The sequence below is a fragment of the Vidua macroura genome, chromosome Z, assembly GCF_024509145.1.
Source record: "Vidua macroura isolate BioBank_ID:100142 chromosome Z, ASM2450914v1, whole genome shotgun sequence".
NCBI lineage: Eukaryota > Metazoa > Chordata > Aves > Passeriformes > Viduidae > Vidua > Vidua macroura.
The window spans coordinates 8,071,959-8,096,977 of NC_071611.1; the positions used below are offsets into that span (position 1 = coordinate 8,071,959).

At 37.8% G+C, this 25,019-nt stretch overlaps 1 protein-coding gene across 5 annotated transcripts in view; it reads left to right on the forward strand.

The window, feature by feature from the left end:
* CDC42SE2 (CDC42 small effector 2) overlaps positions 1–25,019 on the forward strand; it is an 85,254-nt gene that overhangs the window by 28,146 nt on the left and 32,089 nt on the right. For 4 of the 5 annotated variants that reach the window (XM_054003571.1, XM_054003574.1, XM_054003572.1 and 1 more), the window contains one exon: positions 22,618–22,925. In XM_054003571.1, the coding sequence (XP_053859546.1) occupies positions 22,872–22,925 (54 nt within the window). In that variant the 5' untranslated portion in view covers positions 22,618–22,871. Of the gene's footprint in view, positions 1–22,617; positions 22,926–25,019 lie in introns of those variants that run through there. The other variant, XM_054003570.1, reaches the window with a different exon arrangement.

Sequence of the window (25,019 nt, forward strand, 5' to 3'; positions counted from 1 at the left end):
ACATGTGCTTCAACAGCAATGAGCTGTGCAGCTGCAACCCTAGCAACAAGGGCCTGGAGAAAAGAATGAGGGCAGCTTCCCAGCACAGGATGGCCAGAGGGTTAAGGATGAGCATAGTATTTAGATGAACCTGTGTGCCTGTTATTCTCTCTTGGGATATATTTTTTTTTTTGTTTTAATTTTGACACTTAGACTGAAATATATCCATGTGTCTTTTAGTATTATTGATAAACAAATGACTAAAGACTTGGCAGTGTCTTTGTTGCTTTTAAGAGTCTTGATAGTGCATATTCTGGAAAATTCACAGTGTTGTCTGGTACAGTGCAAACAGTTCATTGTCACCAGGTAAAAAGCATGAAAGAAGTCAGTTTTGACTTTCGTAGTGTAGGTGCACAAAATCCTTAAAGATGCAATGGTTTAAGAAAGGAATTTATTTTTAAAAGTGTACTAATTCAAAGGGTTATTTGCGTCGGTGCTTCTAAAGTGGTTATGCTTATTGTGACCGACGATTTCTACAGAAACTGATGTTAAATACTTGGTTTTTTATGTGCAGCAATCTGATCTATCTCCATGGGAAGTTCCATGAATGAGTTGAGGATATCTCTACTGATGAGAATACGATAGGCTTCATTAATTACCTTGCTGTGGATGGGGATTCACAAGCCACAGTTTGGGCTGCATGTCTGGGAGAGAGGGGGCGTTTGTTGGAGGGAGAGACTGAATAATGAATACCTTAAACCAAATGATCTGTGTCTGAATGGCAGACAAAGAGGGCTTTGGGGCAGTGACTGATTATTCTGTGTGAAAGGACCACAACCATATCTGGCTTGCATACTGAATCTCGCATGTGAGCTGTCACTCCTTATTTCTCCAGAGAAAAAAGGGAAATCAAATCCACTTAGGAAGGAAGTGCACCTTGCCAGTGAAGGTGCTGTTACTGACTGCATGATGCTCATCTAGTTACTGTAATGAGGACATTTTGGTTATTTTAGTTCTCTTTTCTAGCCTTTTGTCAAATGCAGTAGACATTTTTAACAAGTTATGTACAGATCTTTGTTTGTTCTCCCTTACATTTTCATACCTCCTAGATGCAGTCTGTAAAATATTTGTCCTACAAGCTGATTCTAAGTCACAGCCCAGAGCAAATGGAGCAGCAGATGTGGTGATTCCTGGATGTTTTCTGATCAGGCCAAAATGCTGACGTGAGGCAATTGCAAGTCCAGGACCACAGTTCACTTCCACTGACTCTGGTATGTAGGCACTATTATCCTGCACAGGAGCTGGGTGAAGAGCTATCATCCCACCAAACTGTTCAAGCAAGCTTGAATGAAGCTTGATGGTGGATTGAATGAGTTTCTAATTTCTTGGCTTCCCTTTTTTGTTGCCTCTCAACCTGAGCACTGAAGGTGAATGCTAAGGAGAATGTGTTCCTTTTACTAGGTATATTTGTTGACTTGCTGTAAAATCTAGGGGGAAAGGTCAAGTGTTAAAATATTTGGAGGCACTTGGATACTCAAGTTGTAGAATTCTCTGTATTTTTTTTGTGAGGTGTAAGAAAAATGAGGGAAATGTTTTGGTTTGGGAGGGGACTTGAGACTGTACTTAAATACTTAATTGAGTAATTATATCTTGTGCTCCTTTCAGAAGTTGCTAGTGAAATCAAAGCTACACATTTAAAGTTTGACACCATCTTTAACGGTCCTTTTCCTTTATTTGAGAAGGAAAAACACGTTCAAGAACAACTGCAACTTTTATCTAAGTGCATACTTCTTACACCTTAATCTAAACTTTCAGATAAAAACTGTTATCCCAGTAAAAAGAATTGGTGTGTGGTTTTTTTTGGGTTTTTGTTTCCAAATATACAGAGTGAATCTTTGTCAGCAGATTAAAGGAAAATATTTCCCACCCCACCCACATATAGAGAAAGAAAAATGAACAGTTGTGTGACATTCTGTTTTGTTTGTTCAAAACAGAGAAACTTTTATGGTAAATTGAATTGTCACCGTGCAGCTGTTTGACAATTTAGTCAAAGTAGTTGCTTCTTTCATTTGAGTTTATTTACTTAAGTCAATTGCACATGCAGATTCGATTGTACCCTCCAGCAAAACTCTTAATTACTCAGCAACAGATCTTTCACTGGGAAGGATTATATAAATGAAATACTATTATGCTAGTAAATAAAACAAACAAAGCCAGACACAATTAAGAGGAGTGTGAAGGCAGGAAGCACCTTTATTTTTTTCGGTGATAGAGAGGCTTCCACTGAATTTTACAGCTTAACTTGTCATGATAGTGGAGTTTCTCAGCAGTTCTGTAGTGTGCAGACAGAGCACTAAAGCAAACCGCAGTTTGTGAATGTCAGTATGAAGATATTTACCAGTTGTAAATACCAGTTATATATTTCAGAGATACTACAATGTCTTTTTCAGAAGTGTCTGCAAAGCTGCTTAGGAGTTTAAGGTAACTGGAGATCAGGGAAAGTGTCTCCTCTGAACTAAAGAAAATCTTCTCTCAAAGTCAAAAAATATCTCATTGTACCTCTTTTGTAAAAGGCAGTGTACTAGTTTGGGCTATTTTTATCTTTTCAAAACTTGTGTAATGCCTGTTTTGTGATCATTTGCCACAGTAGTTCTTGAGAGAAAATGAAGCTGTTGTACTAGTCAGTGGTTTATATCTCTGTATTGCTGCAATGAGGGCATGGGACAAGTTCTGCTGTGTTAAATGAGACTACGTCTCTATTTTGAAAGGGAAGCATGTGTTGACCATGGCAGTACCAGTAAAAGTAGCGGATTTGAATATTAGGAAATTCTTATGGTTTGTCTTGTTTCTCCATAATAACAGTTGGAGCTAGGATGATGCTTCTGAATAAGGTCCTTAGAGGAGGAGCTAAGTAATTACCAAGAGAAATAACTTATTAACCAAGTTTACCTGGCACAAGAGTAGAATAAGACACCAGATGGTAAGAGTAGTGTAGAAGGTTCTGGAAAAGTATTTATTTTCTGGGTTTAAACTTGAAATCATCTGATGTGAAGTCCATCAGGAGCTAAACCTTGTAATTTACTGTGCTGTCTCTGGCTAGTTTGGGTCTCGAAGGAACCTGGTAATCTTTCCTGATACAGAGTTGCAATAGTTGTCACTACCATTTTCCTTATGACTTTGTGATGTATGTTACAAAAAACTGCCTGTTGTGCTGGATGTCTGAAAAATCTGTAGGTGATCTTGAGTAAAGGAACTTGTATTTCCCTGTTTCAAGTGGGTAAATGGTTTTGTATGATGCGAGAAGCACTTGAGTCTTCATGCTTATGTTTATTGAGATTCTTACTCTGTGTGGAAGCAGCATTCTTTTCATAGTGAGGCAGCACAAGTATTATACTTCACATTTGTGTAGGACTTCATGACTTTCAAGTTATCAGGAGAAGTACTCCATGCCTTGTGATTGTTTTGGCGTGAGAAATACTATGGTCAAAACATTGTTTATTTTTTAGGCTTCACTTAGGGTTTCTGCTTAGGTCAGAAGGTTGGGAACTAGAGGGTAGTATGGTGTGAATTTCATTTGCCTTCCTTACCTGCTGGCAAGCAGGTAACTAACTGAAATAATGCAAGAGAGATTTGGTAACTTCAGTATGTCAGCATTAGTAACTAAAGTTTCTTTCCAAACTGTGTTTTGGTTTTTTTTTAACCTGTTTTTCTTGTGCAGTTTGTCTCACTTACAAGGCTTTTGACTCTTATATGTAATCTCAAGTATAAAGTCTGTATCTTGTGAAAAAAATGAGGCATTTTAAAATCCTGTTATGTCATATGAGAATCCTTTCAAAGTAGGATACAAAAATCTAGACTTGCACAAACCCTTGTAATAATAAACAGTGAGAAATGTAGTGTTATCTGGCACAGTTCTAGTCTTGTATTGTTGCCTATTTGTAGCAAAGAGAACAAATCTTCTTTCACATTTTGCTTGGTGTGTATCTGGCAAGTAAGCGTTGATAACTCTTACAACTGTGTATGTGTTTTATTAGTGTTACCTAAAGAACAGACTCACTATATCCATTAGGGGTTTGTTAGATGGTTTGTCAAAGAGCTGCTGAGGATACTGCAGAGCTTTTATAAATACACAAGATTGACATAAGGGGAATGACACTACTAAGAGTACCTAAAATTTGATAAGTATATATCTTAACTTGCCACGTGGATACTGTAATTTTGCCCATCTAGTAGAGAAGTAGTTTCTGCAGCCACTGCAGTATATTCATATTATATTTCCTTACTTTAGTCAGTCTTTCCACTTAAAGAAGGATTAAACCTGGTCTTCTCTTAATATATGTTAATTGAGGAGCAACGTGTGTTAATAACAGACATGCAAAGGACCACTTGTTATGTTTGTTCTGAGCAGTAAAACTGTATAACTGAAAAAATTCCCTTTAAAATAATGTGATTTTGTCATGAAATTATCTGAATATGTCTTTATAGTTGTATTGCTAGAATGCAATGAAAACAGATACCAAGGCAGATGTGTAGAGTTCTTTTTAAATACATCACAGATTAAAGTAATCAGCAGTGTGTATTCAGTGGGGCTTTTTTCAAGGCATACTGTTCAATGAACTGCAGAGTTTTGTGAGCAGAGTATAGAACAACTTCTGCTGAGGCTATATCTGTTGCTTTCTAGGAAAAGGTAACATATTTTACTGTTGTTATGTCTGTTCATAAAACTGTAAAAGATTAACATACAGAATTTCAAAAACTAGTAGATACTTGTTGGCCTGATGAAAGGATCTCTGTCTCTAAAGAGACATCTTGCATCTATGAGCAGTTCCAATGCCTTACCTCTGTGAAAAGATACACATGGAAGTCCTTGAAATGTTGGAAATGTATGTGCTTAGAACAAAGTTGACTACGAATGTTCCTGGCTGTCTTAAAATACAATTGTTGCATGCCTTAGTCTCCCACACATATAAAGAGGGAGAGGTCAGGAGACTTCCTTACACCTGCCATGAGCTTCCTGTTTATTTGTTTGTTTGGTTTTAACAATTAAACTAATTCCTGTTAAATACTATAAATAGAATTCATGATGATTGATTATACTCAAAGATCCTTATATAAATGCATGATTTTTTTTTTTACAGTAACTACCAGCCTTTGCTGTGAAAATCCTATCTCAAAATTGATACCACAAATTGTAGCAAAGAAGTCACTGGATCTAAGATGATGAATCATGCCTGTTCAGGGTGAAAGCTATGGGCTGGTTACCTGCTTGGTACTATTTTTCAAAGTTCTGGTGAAATCTTTCAGTCATTAATGAATTTTTTTTTTTTTTTTTTTTGGTAATGTAGCTTTTTAACATACATCAAGAACCTTTTCATTTCTTCCCCCACTGAATAATGGCCTGAAACTTCCACTACTTGCCTCCTGAGACTGTTGTATAATTTAGGAAAAAACTCCAGGAAATGCATTTTGGTAATAGCATTCTGGTTTTTCCCCTATACCATTTAGCTTAATTTAATGGATAAATTGATTAAGTCTGTGTTAGAGTAGTAACAGGGGCCTGGAGTCTGTGTGTCAGAGTACAAAAGTGCTATTTTGCAAACCTGCCTTAGAAAATAACAATCCAGTTATATCAGCGATGTCCTTTGTGTTTTGGACATAATAATTATTTTTGTAATTGAAGTTGTGTTTTATGCTTCCATCTTTCATCTGAAAGCATGATAATGCAAATAAAAACCTTCTGTGTTTGATAAATAAGCTAGATAACTTGATCTCGTGTTTATCCTTTGTAATTTAACTTCGAGTTTTTATTTATTGTTGAAAACACTGTACTGGTGTCTTCATTGTTCTCAGTGATTAAAAATACTCTGTTAACAGATGACTTTCTAGCTAGCATCAACTAAATGAGGAGTCCATATCTATGCTCAGCTTAGGCACCTCTGTTTCCCTTCAGAGCAGCAGTGTCTTTCTGTGAAATTGACAGACGAGTGTCATACAAGATGTCTGACTTGGCAACATGCTCTGAGCTTGTCAGTGCTATGTAGTAGCAATGGGCAAGTAACTTGATATTTTACAATATCAAGCACAGTGCTATTGTAAAGCGTTTACTTAGGCCAGACTCAAAATCTCTTAAGTACCTATTTTTGTTGTTGTTGTTACAATTATATAGGAGTAGTTATTTTAGTTTTCACATGATGCAGCTCTGATTTCTTTGTGCTGGATAGCAATACACTGCATTTTTCAGGCGAAAAAACACTTGTCTGAACTAAGTTTTAGCTAGGCCATATGGCATGACTCTGCTTTGCAATTATCGCATCTTAAAAACAAAGTTAGATTTAGCTCTGGATGCCCAGCTGTCAAACCTACAGGGATGGCCATGGAGGGGTTGAAGTACAAAAATGTGTGAGGGGCAGGGAGGCATTTTGGGAGGGGCCATGCTCTGAGGCTTGGCCAGTCATGTCTGTCTGTGGGAGTTGCAGCAGCTGGGCCAGACTCACTTTCTGTAGTCTGCTCCAGAATTCTGTCTGGTGTGGCTAACACTGCTCTGCTTGTGCAAGTCAGCTCCCTCACATGCAGCCACATTTGGCATCTCCAGAGGTGCCATCTTGGGATGTGGAGCGCAATGATTATGCACAAAATCACATCTCAGACAACTAAACACCTGCCTCTTCTGTAGGCGTAGTGTATCTAACCATGGGCAGATCTAGTCTCATATCCACTGTGTTCTTTATTGCCTTCTTTTTTCCTCCTTTCCAGAATGTTTTCTGATTTCTTAGTTAATAAATTTGTCTCTAATCTGTGAATTATGTTAAGAACAGACATTCAAAGGCAGAAGTTTTTGTGTGGGAACATAAGTAACTGAAAGCTAAGTTAAGGAATTAAACAGCAAATGCTGTCTGGCCTTGAGCTAAATAATTAAATACCCTTATTTGGGGGCAGGGAGGATTGTGATGTGGTTCTTTCTGGACTCTTTTGTGTGGTTAAGATTTTTTGGGAACATCTTATGTTGTGATAGGTATTTACTAATGCAGAATAAAACTCTCTGATCAGTCCAAGAACATGAACGTGATAAGAAGAGCTGGACACCTTGTTAATTTTTATTTAATGAAATTGGGATCTAATTAGGATCCCAGGTAGCACAAGCACTGTGTTTGACTCTGCATTCAGAAGATCTGTTTCTGAACACGGGGTAGCAGGATATGAAGTAGAGTTTTTCTAACTGAATTTAATTGGGAAGCAGGTAACTTTGTTGTGAGTTAAGTTTTAGCATGCGGAAAACATCTTCTATCAACAATAAGGTTAACAGTTTACCTTCACAGTCCCTGGATTAATTGATTTTAAAAAAATTGTGTTATTTAAATCCTCTTTAAAAGAGGTTGTATTAAGTAGCTGGCATGACTCAGCTTTGCAAATGTCATGTTTGCCTCCAGTGAATATAATTTATATTGTGTGAGATAAGTTTAATCTGGAATGTATTGGGGAAAAAATAATAGGGTGTTTCTGGTGCAAAATATGCTTAGGAGCTAACAAAATTCATTTTTAAGGAAGAGAATTAACAGCAGGTGCATGACTGCATCAGAGCCAGCTGGCTGAAGTACTTCTCCAGTCAGAATGAATGTGTAAATGTAATTCAGGTGAATCCAATGTTTGCTTGTGGGGAGAAAAAATAAAACCTTAGTAATCTACATATCCATCTGTTTTCTCCTTCAGCTTTTAAAGACGTCAGGTACCTGCACTGAGGGTGCTTGCAGAGGTAGATAATATCCACGAGGCTGTACATGGGGGTTGGAAGGCTGTGTGAGGTCCCTGACCCAGGGTTTTCCTCCTGGGGTGAAGTCTGGAGCCAGCTGGATGCCCAGTGGCTGCACCCTTGGCCAAGAATCTGCTCCAGATCTTGCCAGTATACCTGCTGATCTGGTTATTGTCCCCTGTTGTCACACAGCCCAGATCTTAAGCAAACCAATGCTTCTGTTTCACAGAAAACTTTCAAGCTAATGGTGAAATAGACACAACCTAGAAAGCTATTTTGAGGGTAGGCAAGAGACCATCTGCTGAATCCAGATGTATCTTGGAAAGCTTCTCTGTGTTCTGAGAAACAAAACAAGAAGTGTCCACGTATAATGTCTCAGTCCTCTCATGCTTATTAATGTAACTTACAGAAAATACTTTGCATCACAGAGAACAGAGGGTCTTTTAGTTGATAAATTATATTTTTCACAATTTATTTCATAGGAATGTGGTTTTGACAGTTTAAGAAATTGAGGTTTGTTTGATTTTTTTGTTTTTATGAAAAACACCCCCAAAACTCAGAATATAAAAGAGCAGTCTTTTATGCTATGAAGCATGTTTGAACACATTCATATGCTATGAAGGATATTTTAAGCACATTTAAACACATTCGGCTCTTGGATAAAATAGGAGAGTTTGTGACACGGGATAATCTGCAATTTATTAGTGTATTGTTGGCAGACTGAATTTACATCTCTCAGATTATATCCTGTCTGTGAATATGCCTGTTTTTTAACAGGATATTGCTTATATTTTCTGTCTAATATATGACAGTCTAATATATAACAACAATTTGGAGTTGTTACTATAACTAGGAGTTCACTGCGGAGTTCAAATAGTGTCATCCTGTGGTTATTTGGTGTCAGAGTATGCTTTTCACATTACCTATTTTCTTCCTTATAGTGAGAAGCTAAGAATTGAGAGACATAGCATTTCTTCCATATTTAGTGAACAAGTACTGCATGTTGTATATGGCTTTGTCAGCAGCTTTCGCTTTTGGGAGCTGCAGTGAATCTGTTTAAGATTTACTGGTTTGAACAAGCAAATTTAAAGCTTGTAGGAAAAATGGCTTGTAGCCTTGACAGGTTTCTTCTAGGTTTTCCTTTCCCTGGATACCTGTCAATGTAGGTAAGCCATACACCACTGTGTATGTGGGTGTTTCCTGTGAAAATCAAACTGTTTGAGGTTTGCAGTGGTTTTTCATTGGCTGAAGAACTCCAGGTGAGTTCTACTCTGCTACTGAGATATTACCCACAGGACATTTCCCAAATGGATATTTTTAACAATAATGACCTTTTTGTGGGTACACAGGGAACACAAGTCAGTGTTCCTTGGCAAGATAGGCAACTCATTTCTGAGGAGACCATCTAGTTTCCTTTGGGTTCAGATTGCAGAAGAGCAGTAACTGTTCTGCTGAGAATATGTACTTTGTTAAAATGTTTCTGGAACATTTTGAAATTCCTTTTTTTGTATAGCACTTTGTTTCTTAACTAGGTCAATCAGTCTGGTATCTTCAATGAAATTGCATTGAAGTGTTGAAAATTTGTGCGCCATGTGTTTTTATTTTAAGTTGACTATATGTACTTAGTTATTTTTCTGCATATGTAGGAAAGGTGTCGTAGTGTATTTTGGGCTTAAAGCTAGATGTCACTACCTGGTTTACTTTTCTAAATTTTAATAACTTATTATTGAACTTAATTTGGTAAAACTGTTCATATTGCCCAATGTATAAAATGCCAAGTGGCAGGTGAACTAAGAGAAGTCATGGTTATAATGTTAACTAAAAGGCTTTTATTAGTGATTACATGGTGATCAAATTACTATTAATCAGTGATTGAATGGAAATTAAATGGTAATCAATTAAGCAGTAATTGAATGCAAATGAAGCAGTGTTTAAATCAAATTTTCAAGAAAGGTGAGAAGGACTGGTAACTGCAGGCCTGTCAGTCTCACTTCAGTACTTGGTATGGGAGTTATTGAAAGACATCGTAAGGGCAATACAGTCATTGGTTACAACCAGCATGAGTTCATGAGGGGAAAGATCTGTTTACCAAACTTAATTTTCTTTTACAAGGTATCCTACCTAGTTGATCAAGCAAAGCCAGTTGATGTAATCTTTTTTTTTTTTATTTCTGTAAAGCTTTTAATACTGTTTCTCTCAGGACCCTTCTGGAGAAAATGTCCAGCCCACAGCTGGATAAAGACATCATGTGGTGGGTGAGCAGCTGGTTCATGGGTTGGGCGCAAAGGGTTACAGTGAATGGGGTGACGTCAGACTGGTGATCTGCGCTAGTGGGGTTCCATCTTAGGGACAGTGCTCTGTAGAGTTTTAAAAAATGGTCTCTGAGTGTAGATATTAAGTAAGTTGTCCTACATGAATTAACTTTACTGATTTTGCTAAATTAAGAGGAGCTGTGGACTCCCTTGAGGGTAGAAAGGCCTTGCAGAGAGATCAGGATAGACTAGAGAGCTGGGCAATCACCAGCCATATGGAATGTAAAATGAGCAAATGCCAGATTCTGTCTGATCTAAAGTAATGCTGCTTGAATATACAAAGTGGGGAGCAAGAGTCTGAAAAGCAGCCATCCAGAAAGAGAGTTGGAAAGAGATCTGGGGCTTGGTTTTTCTGGCAAGTTGAACATGAACATGAGTCAGCAGTGCCCTGGCAGCCAGGAGGGCCAGCTCTGTCATGGGGTGTAGGAATATAAAAAGGTAAAAGACTTTAGAAAGTGCAAAAAGGCCCCAGAAAGTAGACATAAAGCTGAGAAAGGCTGGGAAATTTCTAAACCTTCTCATGGGAAGCTAGGATGTTAAGAACCAAGTGAATACATTTATATTTACCATAAAGAACAAGAAAGAACAAGAACTTACTGATAGTTCAAGATGTGAAAAGTCCTAGATATATGCTTTGTAAAGATAGAAAAAAGTTTCCATCTTAAATAATGAATTATTGTGTATTGTTTGAGGTTCACAGAAGTCCTTTTGTTAATGTTAAACCCACGTGGGTCCTTTTCTAATTGATTAGAGTACAATGACTTTACACCTTTTCTTTTACGCTATTGGTTCAAAGAGTATGTAGAAAAAGGCTTTGCATGGGCTGCCATCTTGTCTCTGATCTGGATTTGCATGGATGTTGTTATTTTCCTGTGTCTCTTGCTTTTTGCTTGTATGATACAGACAGATAATAAATCCTAAGTCTGCAACCAGTCAGGATCCCATCCTGTTTGTGAGACACGGACCAATGCGGCAGTCGGGGGTGCATCAGGCAAAGCATCACAGCCAGGCAAGGGAGGAGATTGTCCTGCTCTGCTCTTTACTGGGGCAGCCTTACCTTGAGTGCTGTGGGGGCAGTTTTGGGTTACACAATTTAAATATCTAAATATCTTTTTATCTAAAGCTGTAAGAGAGGGAGGGTGACCAAGATGGTGGTAGGTCTCGAGGGCAAGACTTCTGAAGAGTGGTTAAGGGGACTTGGTTTGTTCAGCTTGGAGAAGATAACGCTGAGGGAATGACCCCATCACAGTCAGCTCAGGTTGGTTCTGTCAGCTCATGGTAGGACATAGCCTAGATTCCTTAGTTCCTGTGAAGATATAGCCTAGCAGAGTTCTGCTCAGCAGGACAGACTTCAGTCAGACGACCTTGTTGATGGTGTCTGTCTGGATCAAAGCACTTTTCACTCAGAATGGGTTCATCCATCACGGACTTGCGAAACAGCAAGATCTCTAACCAAAAAAAATTAGTAAGCATCTATCTATCACAAAATTAAAGTCAGTGAGGATTTTCAAGATTTTGTTGGTAGTTGCATTTTTTTCATACTCTGTGGAGGTAAGCATCTTTATCAGTGTAAGCAGCAAGAGCTCTCTGTGGTCAAGTACTTACTTGAAAGAGTAAAGTAAATACTCAAATTTAACTCGATATTAAGGATCATTTGCAGTGAATTTCAGTTTGGGAAAGGGAGAAGCAAAGAACAGTAATTCCTTTTAATTAATGTGCATTTTATTAATGTGTTTTATCTGAATCAAGCTGAAATTTGAAGATAGTCACAAAATAAGATATTTTGGAAATTACAGTATTTCTTCTATGATAAACAACCCTGTACTGGTGTTATTGCTAGTAAGGAGATATAACTCTGTGCATGTGTAATGCCTTAGTGAGAGCAGATGTGTGTATAAAAAAATCTGGAGAGCTTCTGAAATTTTCCCTTTTCTGAATTTCATTCTCTTTTGAAAAATGAATCTTTCCAGCAAAAAAATCAAAATATACTGTTGACCTAAAAAATGTTATTTCATACTAACTACAACTCTAATATATGGGTTTTTTTTAAACCAGGTATCCCTAGAAAGTTTTTCAATTTGTAGTTGTTCTCCTAGTACAGGCTGCCTATCTGATGTTTGTAGATGTTTGTTAGCTTTCTGGTTAGTGGTTTTCGTACTTGGTGGATATAGCATGAGAGCCTTAGCCATAGGAATGAAATACTTAATGATTGCCGCAATTACTAATTGTAGGCTGTGTGTGTGGCTTTGTATGGACACGTGCACACACATGCAGTCACGGTATTTAGCAGGTTTCTTGTGTGTAGAAGTGACTGAAAGGGGTTTTCTCTGCTGGGAAAGCATAGGAGCTCTCTTTGTGTGCTTCTCAGGAGCTGTATTTCAGTTCATTGTTCTCTTTGCACTTGTATAAGTGTTACAGAATTAGGACACTGTTAGCTGCGTTATGGCATACTTAAATTATGGTACTCGGACCAGATTTCTTTGTTGCTGTAGGTATGTCTGGATTTTCCTTTCCCTGAAGTGACTTTAAGAAATGTCTGGAGGCAGGAGAAAGAAGCATTTACTGCTCTATACTGCTAGAAAAAGATGAAACATGACCCTCCTGTCTAGGCATCACTTTGTGCTGTGTGTTACACATTAATGTGCTAGCTAATCTCTGGCTATTGATGGAGAATAGGAAAAAGACAAACATTTTATCAGTTTTCTTCTTTCCACATGGTCTGGTCTGCAACCACACATAATGCTATGGAAAGGATTTTTACATGAATCCAGGTTTCTGCAACCACACATAATGCTATGGAAAGGATTTTTACATGAATCCAGGTTTCTGACTAGATAATTCTTTATGAAACTTGCTTTGTGAGTCTACTGGTGCCACTCCCCATGCTTATCTTTAGAGTGAAATCTAAACAGGCCCAGTTAGCACTTTTCCATCTCTCATAAGTTCTAAAATTTCTTTGCTTTCTGGCTCTGCCATATGCCCTGTTACATCCTGCTTTTTCTTCCAAATTTGGGTGATATTTCTGCACCATTTTCTGTCTGAAGATGCACTGCATGTAAAATACACCAAGTGTTCGATATACTGTTCTCAAGTGTCTAGTCAGGAGAAACTGATACCACTTCAGACCAGTTAAAGCCTAATTTAGACTTGTGTATGTGTGGTTCTTGTGTGTGTGCTCTTCAAATGAGCGAACAGTTACGAGATGTCACCTGTATTAAGCTGCAGAGTGGTCATTTAAGTGAGTTCTGAAAGTACAGTACACTGGGCAGTAAAAAGAGAATGTACTGCTTCTTGGGAATTGGTACACTTGAAAAAATGGACTGCATGAACTCACAGGCCTCTGCCTACAACTTCTGTGAGTACCCACTCCAGAAGTCCTATGTTGCACTTCTACTCTAGAGTGACCCAAAGTATCTTTGAAAATGTGATTTGTCTTAACTTTTAAGTTTCTTTAAGCCATCTCCCATGTGCTTACATGTGCATGCATATACAGAGTTCAAGTCATCTAAACAAGCTAATAATAGAGAAATTATAAAAGGTCAAGAGAACAATTATTAATGACTGGTAAGGCCTTAAATGATAGCAGATTAAAAATACCCAGTTCTGTTGCACTTTGAACAAAAACGTATTTCAGTTTTGTTTTTTGCAAGCTGTGGAACTGAAAGTTAAAGCAAAGACATCCTGCTGATACATTCTTGCCATTTGAAGCATGCACTGTCACATGCCGGGGAGGACTTGAACAGAGATAATTCATCTGGCTTTTCAGATGGCTCCATGTGAATCCTGGGTAGTTTCATGGGGTAGCAGTGAAATTGACTTATCCAGTCCCACAAAATGTGAGACTGCTTTTGCTTACTGCGCTTGGTCTCATAATTGTTTTGCACTCAAGTGGGAGGTGAAGAAGTGATGTCCAGGTATTAGATAAATTACTTTTAAGTAGAATTGCCTTGTTAAGATTTAGGCTTTGACATTCTTCTGTGATCTCAGACCCAGAGGGAGGTTGACAAAGCTAGGGGAGAAGAATGTACTGCTAATAGTGGACAAAAACAAAGCACAATTTATGTGCCACAAGGACTTTTGGCACAACTCCTATGATAAGGAAGAAACTAATAAAGCAAACACAGCAGCTGTGCTGAGACCAGCTGCAACTGGGTAAAAAGTAATTCTGGCAGAGGGAGACGGGGACCACTGACTCACAGCCCATGAACTAAAGAAACTTACCAACTCAGGAGAAAATCTGAGCATGTGAACTACTTAACATGAGAATAATTTAACCAGTAAAAGGTGTAATACTAATTAAAGATATCTGTGTAACTTGTAGCCAGTGACCTGTGCTTTCTTTGTTTGCTGAAAGGTATAAATGATGTAAAGTTTTGGTGATTGAGGAGTCACCTTTAGTGGCCAAAGCTCATGCTTTGCACAAACTAGAATAAAAAGATAGGGATCCCTTGTCTCAGTGTGTAAATTGGCACCGCACACCAGGGACAACAGAAGTAGCAGCAATAATTTCCTGAAGTTCATTAAAAGGTCTTTAGGAACAATGTTACACTTGTGTTGCACTTCTGTTTCATAGTGGCTGGTTAAAAGCTGAAATAGTGGTATACCATAGTGATATATTTTTTGATATGAAACACTTACTGTACTATTAAGAGTTTGCCTCTGTGAACTCTTGCACTTTTAATGGCCTTTCTTCTCCTGTTCACATTAACTCCTCTCCTCTACCCCAAACTTCCCTTGGATATTGCTTTGATGTGTTAGTTTCCTGTGGAAAAAAGAACATTTTAAATGCTGTGAGTAATGCTTTTTATCTATTGTCATACTAAGAACAGGTCCTTTCAGCATCTTGTATGGTCTGCCATGTAGTATGTTGTGAGCATAGACTGTTCCATTCTCTCTAATGCTGCACTGTTTTTAAAATGATGGTCTCCATGGATGCCAATGTTGAGGATTCCCCATCATTACTGTAGAACATGGCAATAATAATAATAACTGGGCATTCTTCAGGAAAGTTTGTTTGGGGGTTTCTTTCTTTCCATTCTTTACAGAAATGGTACGTTATTGATGGTTTGCTTTGAACCATTACTTTCCCCTGTTCACTTTTTTCCTCCCTGGTATTACCTATTAGAAGTAACAAGGAGGCTAGCTGAGAAAAGCATTGTTTTTCCTTCTATAGGACTTGCCACTTAAGAAAAAAATGTTATTGACCAATTAAAATCTTGTCTAACACCATTTTTTAAATGCAAATAAGTCAGTATGAAATCAGATTTTCTAAACCATAGGAGTGAATTCTCAAAGGCTTCTTACTTGTTCTTAGCTGGCTGTTTTTGGAGGCAGGGCAAAATATGCCTAGATTATGTCTTAGGTAGGACAGAACATATTTATTAAGTCTGTGGTTTGCCTTCCTGTTATTTAGTAAAAAATTTTTGATTATGAGTTTTCTATTAGTCTTTCTACATTTTCATAATGCAGAACTATTAGTGCTGTGGTTTCAAGAGAAGCAGGTTGCTGTGAGCATGTAAGTGTGGGGAATAGTATGAGCTATGAATTGGCTGTTTCAGAAAGACGCACTGAACCCTTATATATCAAATGTAGTTATTAATTAAAGACAGGAGGAAGCTTTGAAAAGAAATGGACAAGAAGAATTTTAATATGACTAGGTGGTACTGTCTCATTTGTTGGTTCTGTGCCCAATATAGTAAGGACCTTTCAAGGGCTGGATCCCTCAACTGAAATAAATAAATGTAAGTGAAGTAAAACTTCAGAGTTTTACTCTGAAGAAAAAAACAGAGTAAAATTCAAGCAGTTGCAGATGAGAGTGAAAAAAAAAAAAAAAAAAGAAGTAAAAATGTTTAGAGCCTTTCTGCTTTAACGTCACAGCTGGCACTTGCAAATGTCTTTACTGTCACACTTCATGAGCTGTTCTTTCCTTGACAGAATTGTATGCTTTCCTGCTATCCCCTTGTTTACAGCTCCCTCTCAGGCTATCAGGAACCTGATAAGGAAAACCTAGTAATTCTCCTTAAACACTTCCTGTGTTTTCCTTTCTGTATCTTTTTCTGCTTTCCCATGTATTATTCCAGGTGGGTCGGTACATTTATTGCAGAGGAACCTGTGATGGCTTCCTACAAACTGAAAGCACAAAATCTGGAGGTGTTCAGTGAAAGATGTGATTGTTCCTAAAGCTAGACTCTGTACTATTAGCTACAACAACAGTTAAAAAAATCACCCTGTCTGTCTCCTTTAAGTAAGCTATAAATAGTACCTTCATACTATTCCCCTGTTTTCAAGAATCTTTCAAACCTTTAACTCAGAAGCAAATTGCTCTTATAATGGTAATTGTTTATGGTTATTAGTTTGTATTGAGCTCGATTTAAGTACAACCTATTTCTAAGTTGTTTAAGGAAATATACTAATGAAAACTATTTCAGTATTAATAGGGGGAAAAAATAAGAACTGACTCCAATTGACCAATAATGCCAAAGCAAAGCCCTACAGTCTTACCACTTCAGTAATAATGTGAAAAAAAACTATCACAAAGACATGAATAAAATAACCTTTTTACAGAGTCAGGACATATACATTCAGGTTTTAAAAATGTACAAGAAAGTCTAACTCAGACTTTGAAGAAGATTGTTAAATGTCTTGAAACTAAACCTAAGGGACTTGGGAGGCAGAGTCAATATGAGAAGATTATGAGGAATTGAAAAAAGGATTTCAGCCTTATTCAGGCTATGTTGATGGTGAATGTTGTCTTTTGTGTAGCAAGAGTTACTTGCAGCTCAAGGTTTCTCAAGGTTTGGAAGTGCAGAACATAATTGCTGCATAAAAATCAGTGTCAAAGTGCCCAGAAGTGTCTGTTCTTGTATAGGGAATGGAGGAAGAGCGCTTCTGTAAGTTCAGTGCCCTGATGAGATAAAGTTTTTGATACAAAATTCATGAATGGAGGCAACTTTCTCTGTAGGTTGTCTTTGTTTAAAACCTCTTGCTTCTTGTAGAATGTTTTATTTCAAAAAATTAGGCTAGCAAATGAATAAACACCTCTCAGTTCCTTTGAGAGCTGGAGAGACTCCTCTGGTTGCTACAGCTGTAAGTGTATGTAAATGTGCACGGGCACAGCCTCTCTCTTGGTTTGGACATGCCTTAGTCCTCTCCTCCCCTCATTTCTAGTTGCCACATGACTTTATTTAGTCATCATCAAGAGGAAATAGTGTGGCTACAATAGAAATTTAAAGTGCAAAATGTGAAAGAAGTCTTAAAAATACACTCAGAGATTATAATTTTCTATTTACAGCTTGCAGGATTGAAAGAAATGATAGTTTTTCAAAGCCTTTAAGGCAAAAAAAACCAAATCAAAATACCCATATATTTCATAGGATAAATCTCCTATAGTAAGAATAACTGGAAGGTTTCTTTCTTATTAAATACTTGAGACTAAAATACTATTAGTGGGCTTGGTCGTGACTTTGTGCCTACATGTGCTTATTATGGCACATCATGTTGTGTCATGACATACCATGGCATGGCATGATTTTGGTTCATTATTTGCCTTTTTTTTTTTTTTTTTTTAACCCTGTTTTCCCCATTCTCCTTAAATAGTGCTTTGAGCTTTGGAGCAAGCCTAGTTAAATTCAGATTTTTTTTTCTGTAATTTTTTTTTTCTCTTCCTGTGGTTTTATTTGTTTCAAGTGATTGTCAAAGAGTGTTGTTTCCACATTTCCTGTGTAAAGCCACAGTGAATGGTATACAGTCAAAGGATATAGAAAATTCACCCTTAAAAGGATGCCTTTTTGAAAAGACCAGGCTGTTCTCAAGCTGTATAGTTAAAAAATAGTTTTATTTTGACTCTCCACAGCATAGTGCATATTCCTGTTTGCATCAGTTAAGGTAAATGCTGTCTAACCTGTTCTATATCAATAAATGTGAAAAGCTCAGAGGGAAAATTGATGTCTTAGTTTACCTTTCTGTAAGAATCCCCTGGTCCCCTCTGAGCACGGTGCAGGGGTATCCTACATGGACAAAGATAAAAGATGGGAAGTGCTCTTCTCCTCGGGACTAAATCCTGTTTATTATCAGGAGCCACCTCGGATCCAGGTGACACCTCAGGGGGTAACAGAGGCCGAGGCGTCTGGTGGCGTCCAGAAGAAAAAAAGAGGCCGAATGTCTCGTCCAGGGGTTTTTGAGCCCAGGGGAGAGGGGTGGGGCGGAACTGGGAAGTCACATCCAATGGGATACAGGTGAGGAGAAGGGGAGGGGGGAGCAGGTCAGAGAGAGACCACCACACCTGAGGCTTAGCAGGGAGGGGAAAGGTGTGAGGAACAGACCAATGTGACATAAACTACATGGTGCAATACAAAAACTACTCAGTGCAAATTCCCAATCACCCAGTGCAAAACAACAACTAAGTAACTATTTAGTGCATGACAACACCTTTCCTCCTTTCCTGCTCTGTATATTTCTCACTGAAAAGCTAATACTGCTTTAGTAAGAAAAATGGATGATAATGTAATAAAATGTGCTTTGTCCACTAATCATTAGTGCAGTGCTTGCACTTCCTGCCTTTGTGACTGGTATTTAACAGTAAGCAGTAGTTTTGGTTTTTGCCTTAGACCAGCCACTGTGGAATAAACCTTAGAGTGAAGAAAATTACATTATTGGTGTTTCACTTTAAATGTTAAACAATGTATTATTTTTAAAATCTTGATTTCTTTATATTTAGAATTTCTATAAATGTTATGAAATTGATATCATAACTAAGGTATAATAAACCTTAAGATGCAACAAAGTTGTTCAGCATGATAATCCTGTGTGTTTCTATAATGTGAATCATCCACTCTAAAATAAGTTGCATTCAGAGTTCAGAAAGTTTACATGGGAAAAGCAAACTGGTCTTTCACCACTCATCGCTCTGATAAATTTCTGGTTCAGACAGAGTAATTGTCTTGTCTTTTCAATGTGAGCTCTATGGTGTTCTGCCACTCTGAGCACCATAAACTGAGCAAAGAGCAAAATCAAAGGGTGGCAGAGCTGTTACTGTGAAGTGTGTTCTTCAGCCTCTGTTGTGCTCTGCATATGGCAGGTCTGCATAGACAAATGCAGCAATACTGCAAACAATGCTATGTTAGGGTGGTGAGGCACTGGCACAGGTTGCCCAGAGAAGTTGTGAATGCCTCATCCCTGACAGTGTTCAAGGTCAGGTTGGATGGGCTGGTGGAAGGTGTTCCCGTGGAAGGGAGGCTGGAACAAGATGATCTCTAAAGTCCATTTCAACCCAGACTGTTCTATGGTTCTGTGACTCAAATCTTAATCATATGAAAAAGGAGGGAAATATTGCTTGTATTTTGAGACCTCATTAATTGCAGCTAGGCTTGGGGTACAATTCAAGTTTTGCAGGAACAATTTCCCATGAGATTGCTGGTGTGCTAATATTACATAATTACCTGACTAGAAGCTGTAGGCCCGCTATGATATTTTTTTTTCTTTCTTTATAACCAATAATTTGAACAGTAGAATTTTCCTGCTTCAACTTGTTCTTTAAACAAGCAACTGACAATGTAAAAGAAGTTTTAGTGTGTTGTCATTAACATCACAGCACCAATGCACCTTTTTTCTTTCAGCTTAATTGCTTTTTCTTTCCACGTTGGTGCAATGGATTTATACCTGATATTTATATTAACTTCATTCCTGTAAAAATCACTTGTTTAGCAGACTGGGAAGTCGTATGAAATTCCAGAGCTCTAAATAATACTGCTAAGCATTTGTTTGCCTTTTAAGAGGTGCAGTTAATGTTATTCTCCAGACATACTGGTATGTCAGCGGTGTGTTTTAATAAGAAGTCAACAGATTGAAAAAGTGTTAGTTATTGCAGAACTCCAAACTAAAGGCAAATGTAGTACCTTACAGGCTATAGAACTAAAAATGCCTTTTTAAGAATAAACATGTATTCAGAGATTATTCTTTACAATCTTTAGCTTGGATTTGTCATTCGAAAACTTTAGATCTAAGGCAGGGAGTTAGTTTTGACTGTCCTGGAGATCACAAGTCCTGCATGCAGAGAGCAGCTGTGGTAGAGCAAGGCTTCTGTGTCCTTGGGTATTCTGCGACCAGGAAGAGCTTTCCAGGCTTGCAGGTGCCCACACAAACCCTTCAGGTTTGCTCCCAGGGCTTCAGCTCTGCACAGTGCTAGAGGCTGCAGTGAGCTGGAGGAGTCTGCCAGCTGTCAGTGAACAAACACAGAGACAGGTCAACAAAAGGAATCTCCTGTCCCTTCAGAGTATGTCTTCTGTACTTGGGTGTAACAGGAGGATCAAAGTTAACCCTCTGTGAGAACAAGAGTTTGGTATGTCAGTTTTGGACTTAGAAAGTGATTGTAAGGAAGCAACAGGTATCATAATTTTAGGAGTCACAACTCAGAATATTGGGGTACTTACAGAGCATGAAAAGCTCACTGTGTAATACCCATTCCTTGCTCTAGCAGCTTAGAATATATCAAACTTTAAAATGCTAACTTTGAATGTTTGATTTCTCAGTTCCTCATAATCTGAACAGCTAGGTATTGCTGTGTTTCAGAACAACTTCACACCTATCTTAGAAGTAAATCTACCAGCTCTTAAGGAGACATAAGCTGTACGCACATGGGACTAGAATTGTCAAATGTTGCATGCTTAATAGGAGTTAACTGTGTTTTACTTCTGATTTTGTAACATACTGGATCAAATTTAGAAAAGAATTGTGTAGCATGCAAATTCTGAGCGTGTAGAGAACAGCTGAGTATTTTTCTGTCAAGGTGTTCTTTGTTACTCTTGCTATTTAAAGCTAATGAAATTTTCAGTCACCAGAATAATTTAGAAAATGGGTGTGAAGCCACCTAGGTGTGGAGTGAGAACTTCTGTAGAGACTTCTATTTTCATTCTTGGGTTTCACACTACTGGTTGTTGAAACCCGAGTTTTATTGCAATTTCTTGATTCATTCGTGGGATTTAGATGGTGATCTTTAAAGGAGGAAAATCATCCTTTAAATAGTGAAAATACGTCATGTTAGCACTGTACCAAGACCTTTTTTTTAAGTGCCTGACAAGCAAAAGGTTATATAGAAGTATTTTTGTCAGAGCGGGGTTTAGGTTTCCTTCTTGCCCTCAAGGTATCCTGTTTAATAAAATTGCTTTGTTTTATATGGTGTTAACAATAAGATAACCTAGCAAAGCATATTCCCCGCCCCCCTCCTGTTCTGATCTTTATGCAAGGAATGTCAGAAACAGGCAGATAAACCTAATTTTGACAGTATCAGTTGATTTTTTCAAAGCTAGGAGACAGGAGTACTTTAGATGGGATTTTGCTATTTAGATGTTTTTACTGCAGCATGCATTTTTTTCTCAAAGAGCTTCAGGTAGTGTCTTAAAAGCCAAGAAGTGTGAGAGCTTCCCAAAAGCTTTGGAGATGGAAAAGGTTCTGCTGTATTCTTTTTGTGCGTGTTGTAGACAGTAGTTGTGGAAAGTACATGGCTAGTCATGGCCACATAGTGCAGTGACTTGGCACGTATGTAATAAATGAGGGACATGTTTGCTCATGTGCTTGGCACGTAGAGAACTAATGAAGGTGGAAGCAAAGTGGAGATGCTCTGCCACAGAACGTGTGTACCGATGCATGGAGCCTCCAAACAACTTCATACTGTGAGGAATTGCATAGAAATAGAAATTACATAGTTGTGGAAACATCTGTGTGAGTGAAGATGCAGTTGTATAAAGAATTATTAAGGAGTATACCTGTAAAAACTTTTGAATATTCACTATCTCACTTTCTCTTCAAGTAAAGTTTATGATGTGTGGTGAGATAAGTGAAGTCTCACAGGAATTTTTATTGCACTCCTACTGAAACAAACCAGAATGGAGGTTTACCAACAAACATAATTTGAGCAAAGGAATGGTTGGAATCTGGAGCCTCATTTGTTCCACTTGAGGAGTTATAGAGGTTTAAGGAAACAATTTCAAGGTCTACAACTAATACCCTATTTTGAAGTCAACTGTAAATGAAGTATAGGATAGAAGAGGGTGGAAGGAAACAAAATACATTGTGTTGACCAGGTCCAGCCATTTTGCAAATATTCTATAAACAGAAATGTATTTGTTTCCTCAACATTTAGGAAAGCATACCTTTGACTGACAATTGTGTAACAGGGTTGAGGTTAAATACCATTTAAATCTCACAGTGTGAGTGTATGTATGCATTGAGAAGTATAATGTGTTAACAGGCACAATTCTCTAAGAAGATAAAGGGGTGTATGGGCAATTACCACTTTCTGAAATGATATTTGAAAGTTAGAAACCAACCAAGATGACTGCCAATAGATTGGATGGCAGTCCTTGATACCACTTCATCTACCCAAAGCTGGAATGTAAGTCTCATATGGATTTATGGTATATGCCATTTTTGGGAGTCACTGTAGAAAAAAGTGCATGCCTTGTTTGCTAATATATTTCAGTCTGTGATCAGGGTATTACCAAGAAATCAGTGGTGTGGGTGGCTGGCTTGGAGCATGAGATTCTTTGTATTCTCTCTTTTTGATTAATGTACTTCTATTTTCAGGTTCACGTAACGCTAGGGACCAAAGAAGCATACATAATATTTCTCTGGTGCTGGGATCAACCTTCTGGAAGAAGACTCTACAATAACTTTTTGCCTTCAAGTTCTTTGTCCTGGGTCTGCCTTGTCTTTGGAGAAGAGTTCATCAGAAAAGAAGATTCTCACATTGGAGCCATTAAAATTAAACCTGTTCAAAGAACTTAGTACAAAGGTTGAATCCTGCTTTTCATCCGTGTTCCCACTTCAGACTGTGAACAATGAGTGAGTTTTGGTTGTGTTTCAACTGCTGTATTGCAGAACAGCCTCAGCCTGTAAGTATGAATATTGGCACTGCCTTGTTTTTATATAATTAACTAAATTGTTCATGTTTTTTAGTTTTCTTACGTTACTTTTATTAAAATTATTTTTTTAATTAGGGCTGTTTGGCCTGGTGAGAATTAAGCAGTTAACTGATAACCTGCCTTGATGGGGATCAAAAAAGTCTATTCTAAACCACTGTCACTTTCCTGTCCTTGAGATCAAATCTATCCAATGTCTTTGGAAAGAGCCTATATTTGTTGGAATTGAAAAGGAGAGGAAGGGAAAAGGGTGATGAATATGTAAACTGTCTTTCTAGAGTAAATACCTTTTTTGTGGAGATGTGTAAATGTCCTCACTTCTGTGTGACTTAAGGCCTGCCTTTGGGTGTGGCTAGACAATGATGGTAGAAGAAAATGATTACATTAAAAAGTCCGAAGTGAAATCCAGTCCTCCACGACCTTAATTTAAAAAAGGATTTAATCTTTAACTATTAGGTTAGTTTTTAGATTAAATCTTTGAAGACTGAAGGGATGCATTAGTATTATAAATACTTTCTTAAAAATAGAATTTTAAATGGCTGTTGTTTGAAAAAGTACATAGCAAACAGATAAAAGAAAATTTCGAAGCATATATTAGGAAAACAGAAAATACAGAAATATTATTTGTTTTCATATATTTTTAAGTACCTTTAGAGTATATTTCTGAGTCCACTGCTGTTGGAAGAAATTCTGCCTGTATGAAGGTGGAATTAACCAGGAATGTGGTTAGGACTGTGGGAAATATCATTGTATGATGTGACATCCAGATCAAGCTAAGAGCACTGTCATTTCTGATAGAAATATATCTCTATTCTATGTAGAAGTGACAGTGGTCATACAGTAGTTTTACAAATATGTTAAAAAAAAAACCCAGTTACTACTGGTAGTATTACAGTAAGCAAGAAAAACCCAGAAAACCTCACATTAATATGCTCAGCTGCTAATACTTGGCTTTAGGGAAACTAAAAGATTGGAAAAAAGCGCCTCACATTAGGCGCTGTCGTTGCACAAAGCCTGAAAGCCAGACTGATGGCATGCAGATATTAAAGTATGACCATTAACATTTTGAACTAATGACTGCAACTTTATTTCAGTCTCAGTCAAGCAGAGTTGTGGGAGATGAACTCTGAGATATCAGCATGGGAAGTTGTGATCCTCCTCTCTTGCTTGAATGCCAAGCAATCCTTTAAAATGCTAGCTGTACCTGTATAGAGCCAAAGTTATTTGTCTCTGTTTTTGAGCATATATTTGAATAAGTGACAGTTCAAAGTATTACAGATAGCAAAATGGCATATTCTGTTCATTTTTGAGAATCCCGAGGCTCAGTCCTTACAACATCTTGACTTGAGTTCTATGGTCTGTTTAAGTTACTGCCCAAGAAATCCATATATGTTAATACAGTGGTCTGTGAGTAATGACTCATGGAGCAGGTGGAGATTGTATGTGGAAAGTGGAGGAAAAGGAAGCAACCCACTATGTTTCTGCTGATACTGTGGCGTGCATTGGCTTGATAATTAAAACCAGCCTTGGGTTTAAGATAGTAATAGCATTTTGTTGAGCACTAACCTAGATTCTGAAATTCTTCAGGATATGTCTCAAAAAAAGAGATGTCTGCCCTTCTTGGCATGCTTGATGAAAGGCACTTAGTAGTCCTTTCCCTGCAGTTACTCATCTCAGTTTGCTGTGTTGTATTGTACAGCACTTGTTCTGCCATGCTCCGTTGCACTAAGTGGAGTGTTTAATCAGACACTTAAACCTCTGAGTAAGTACAGGAATGTTTTCCATTTCTGACAAATAGCAAAGTATGTACTGTAACTCTGAGGCAAATGAGTCTGATAAATGAGACAAGTGATAAGCAAGCAGTTTTCCCTGTCTCTGCAGATGTTGTGTGCTTGTATGTCCGAGAGACTTGCTGAAAAACATGCTAGTTTTTAGTCTCAAAATACTGTTACATATTTCCCCATTGTATCAAACTGAGTGAAACATGCAACCTTGGATAGAAATTATGTGTCTGTCCCCTGCTGTGCATTCAACTTGTCTGTTGAGTTCAGTTTCTAAGGAGAAAAG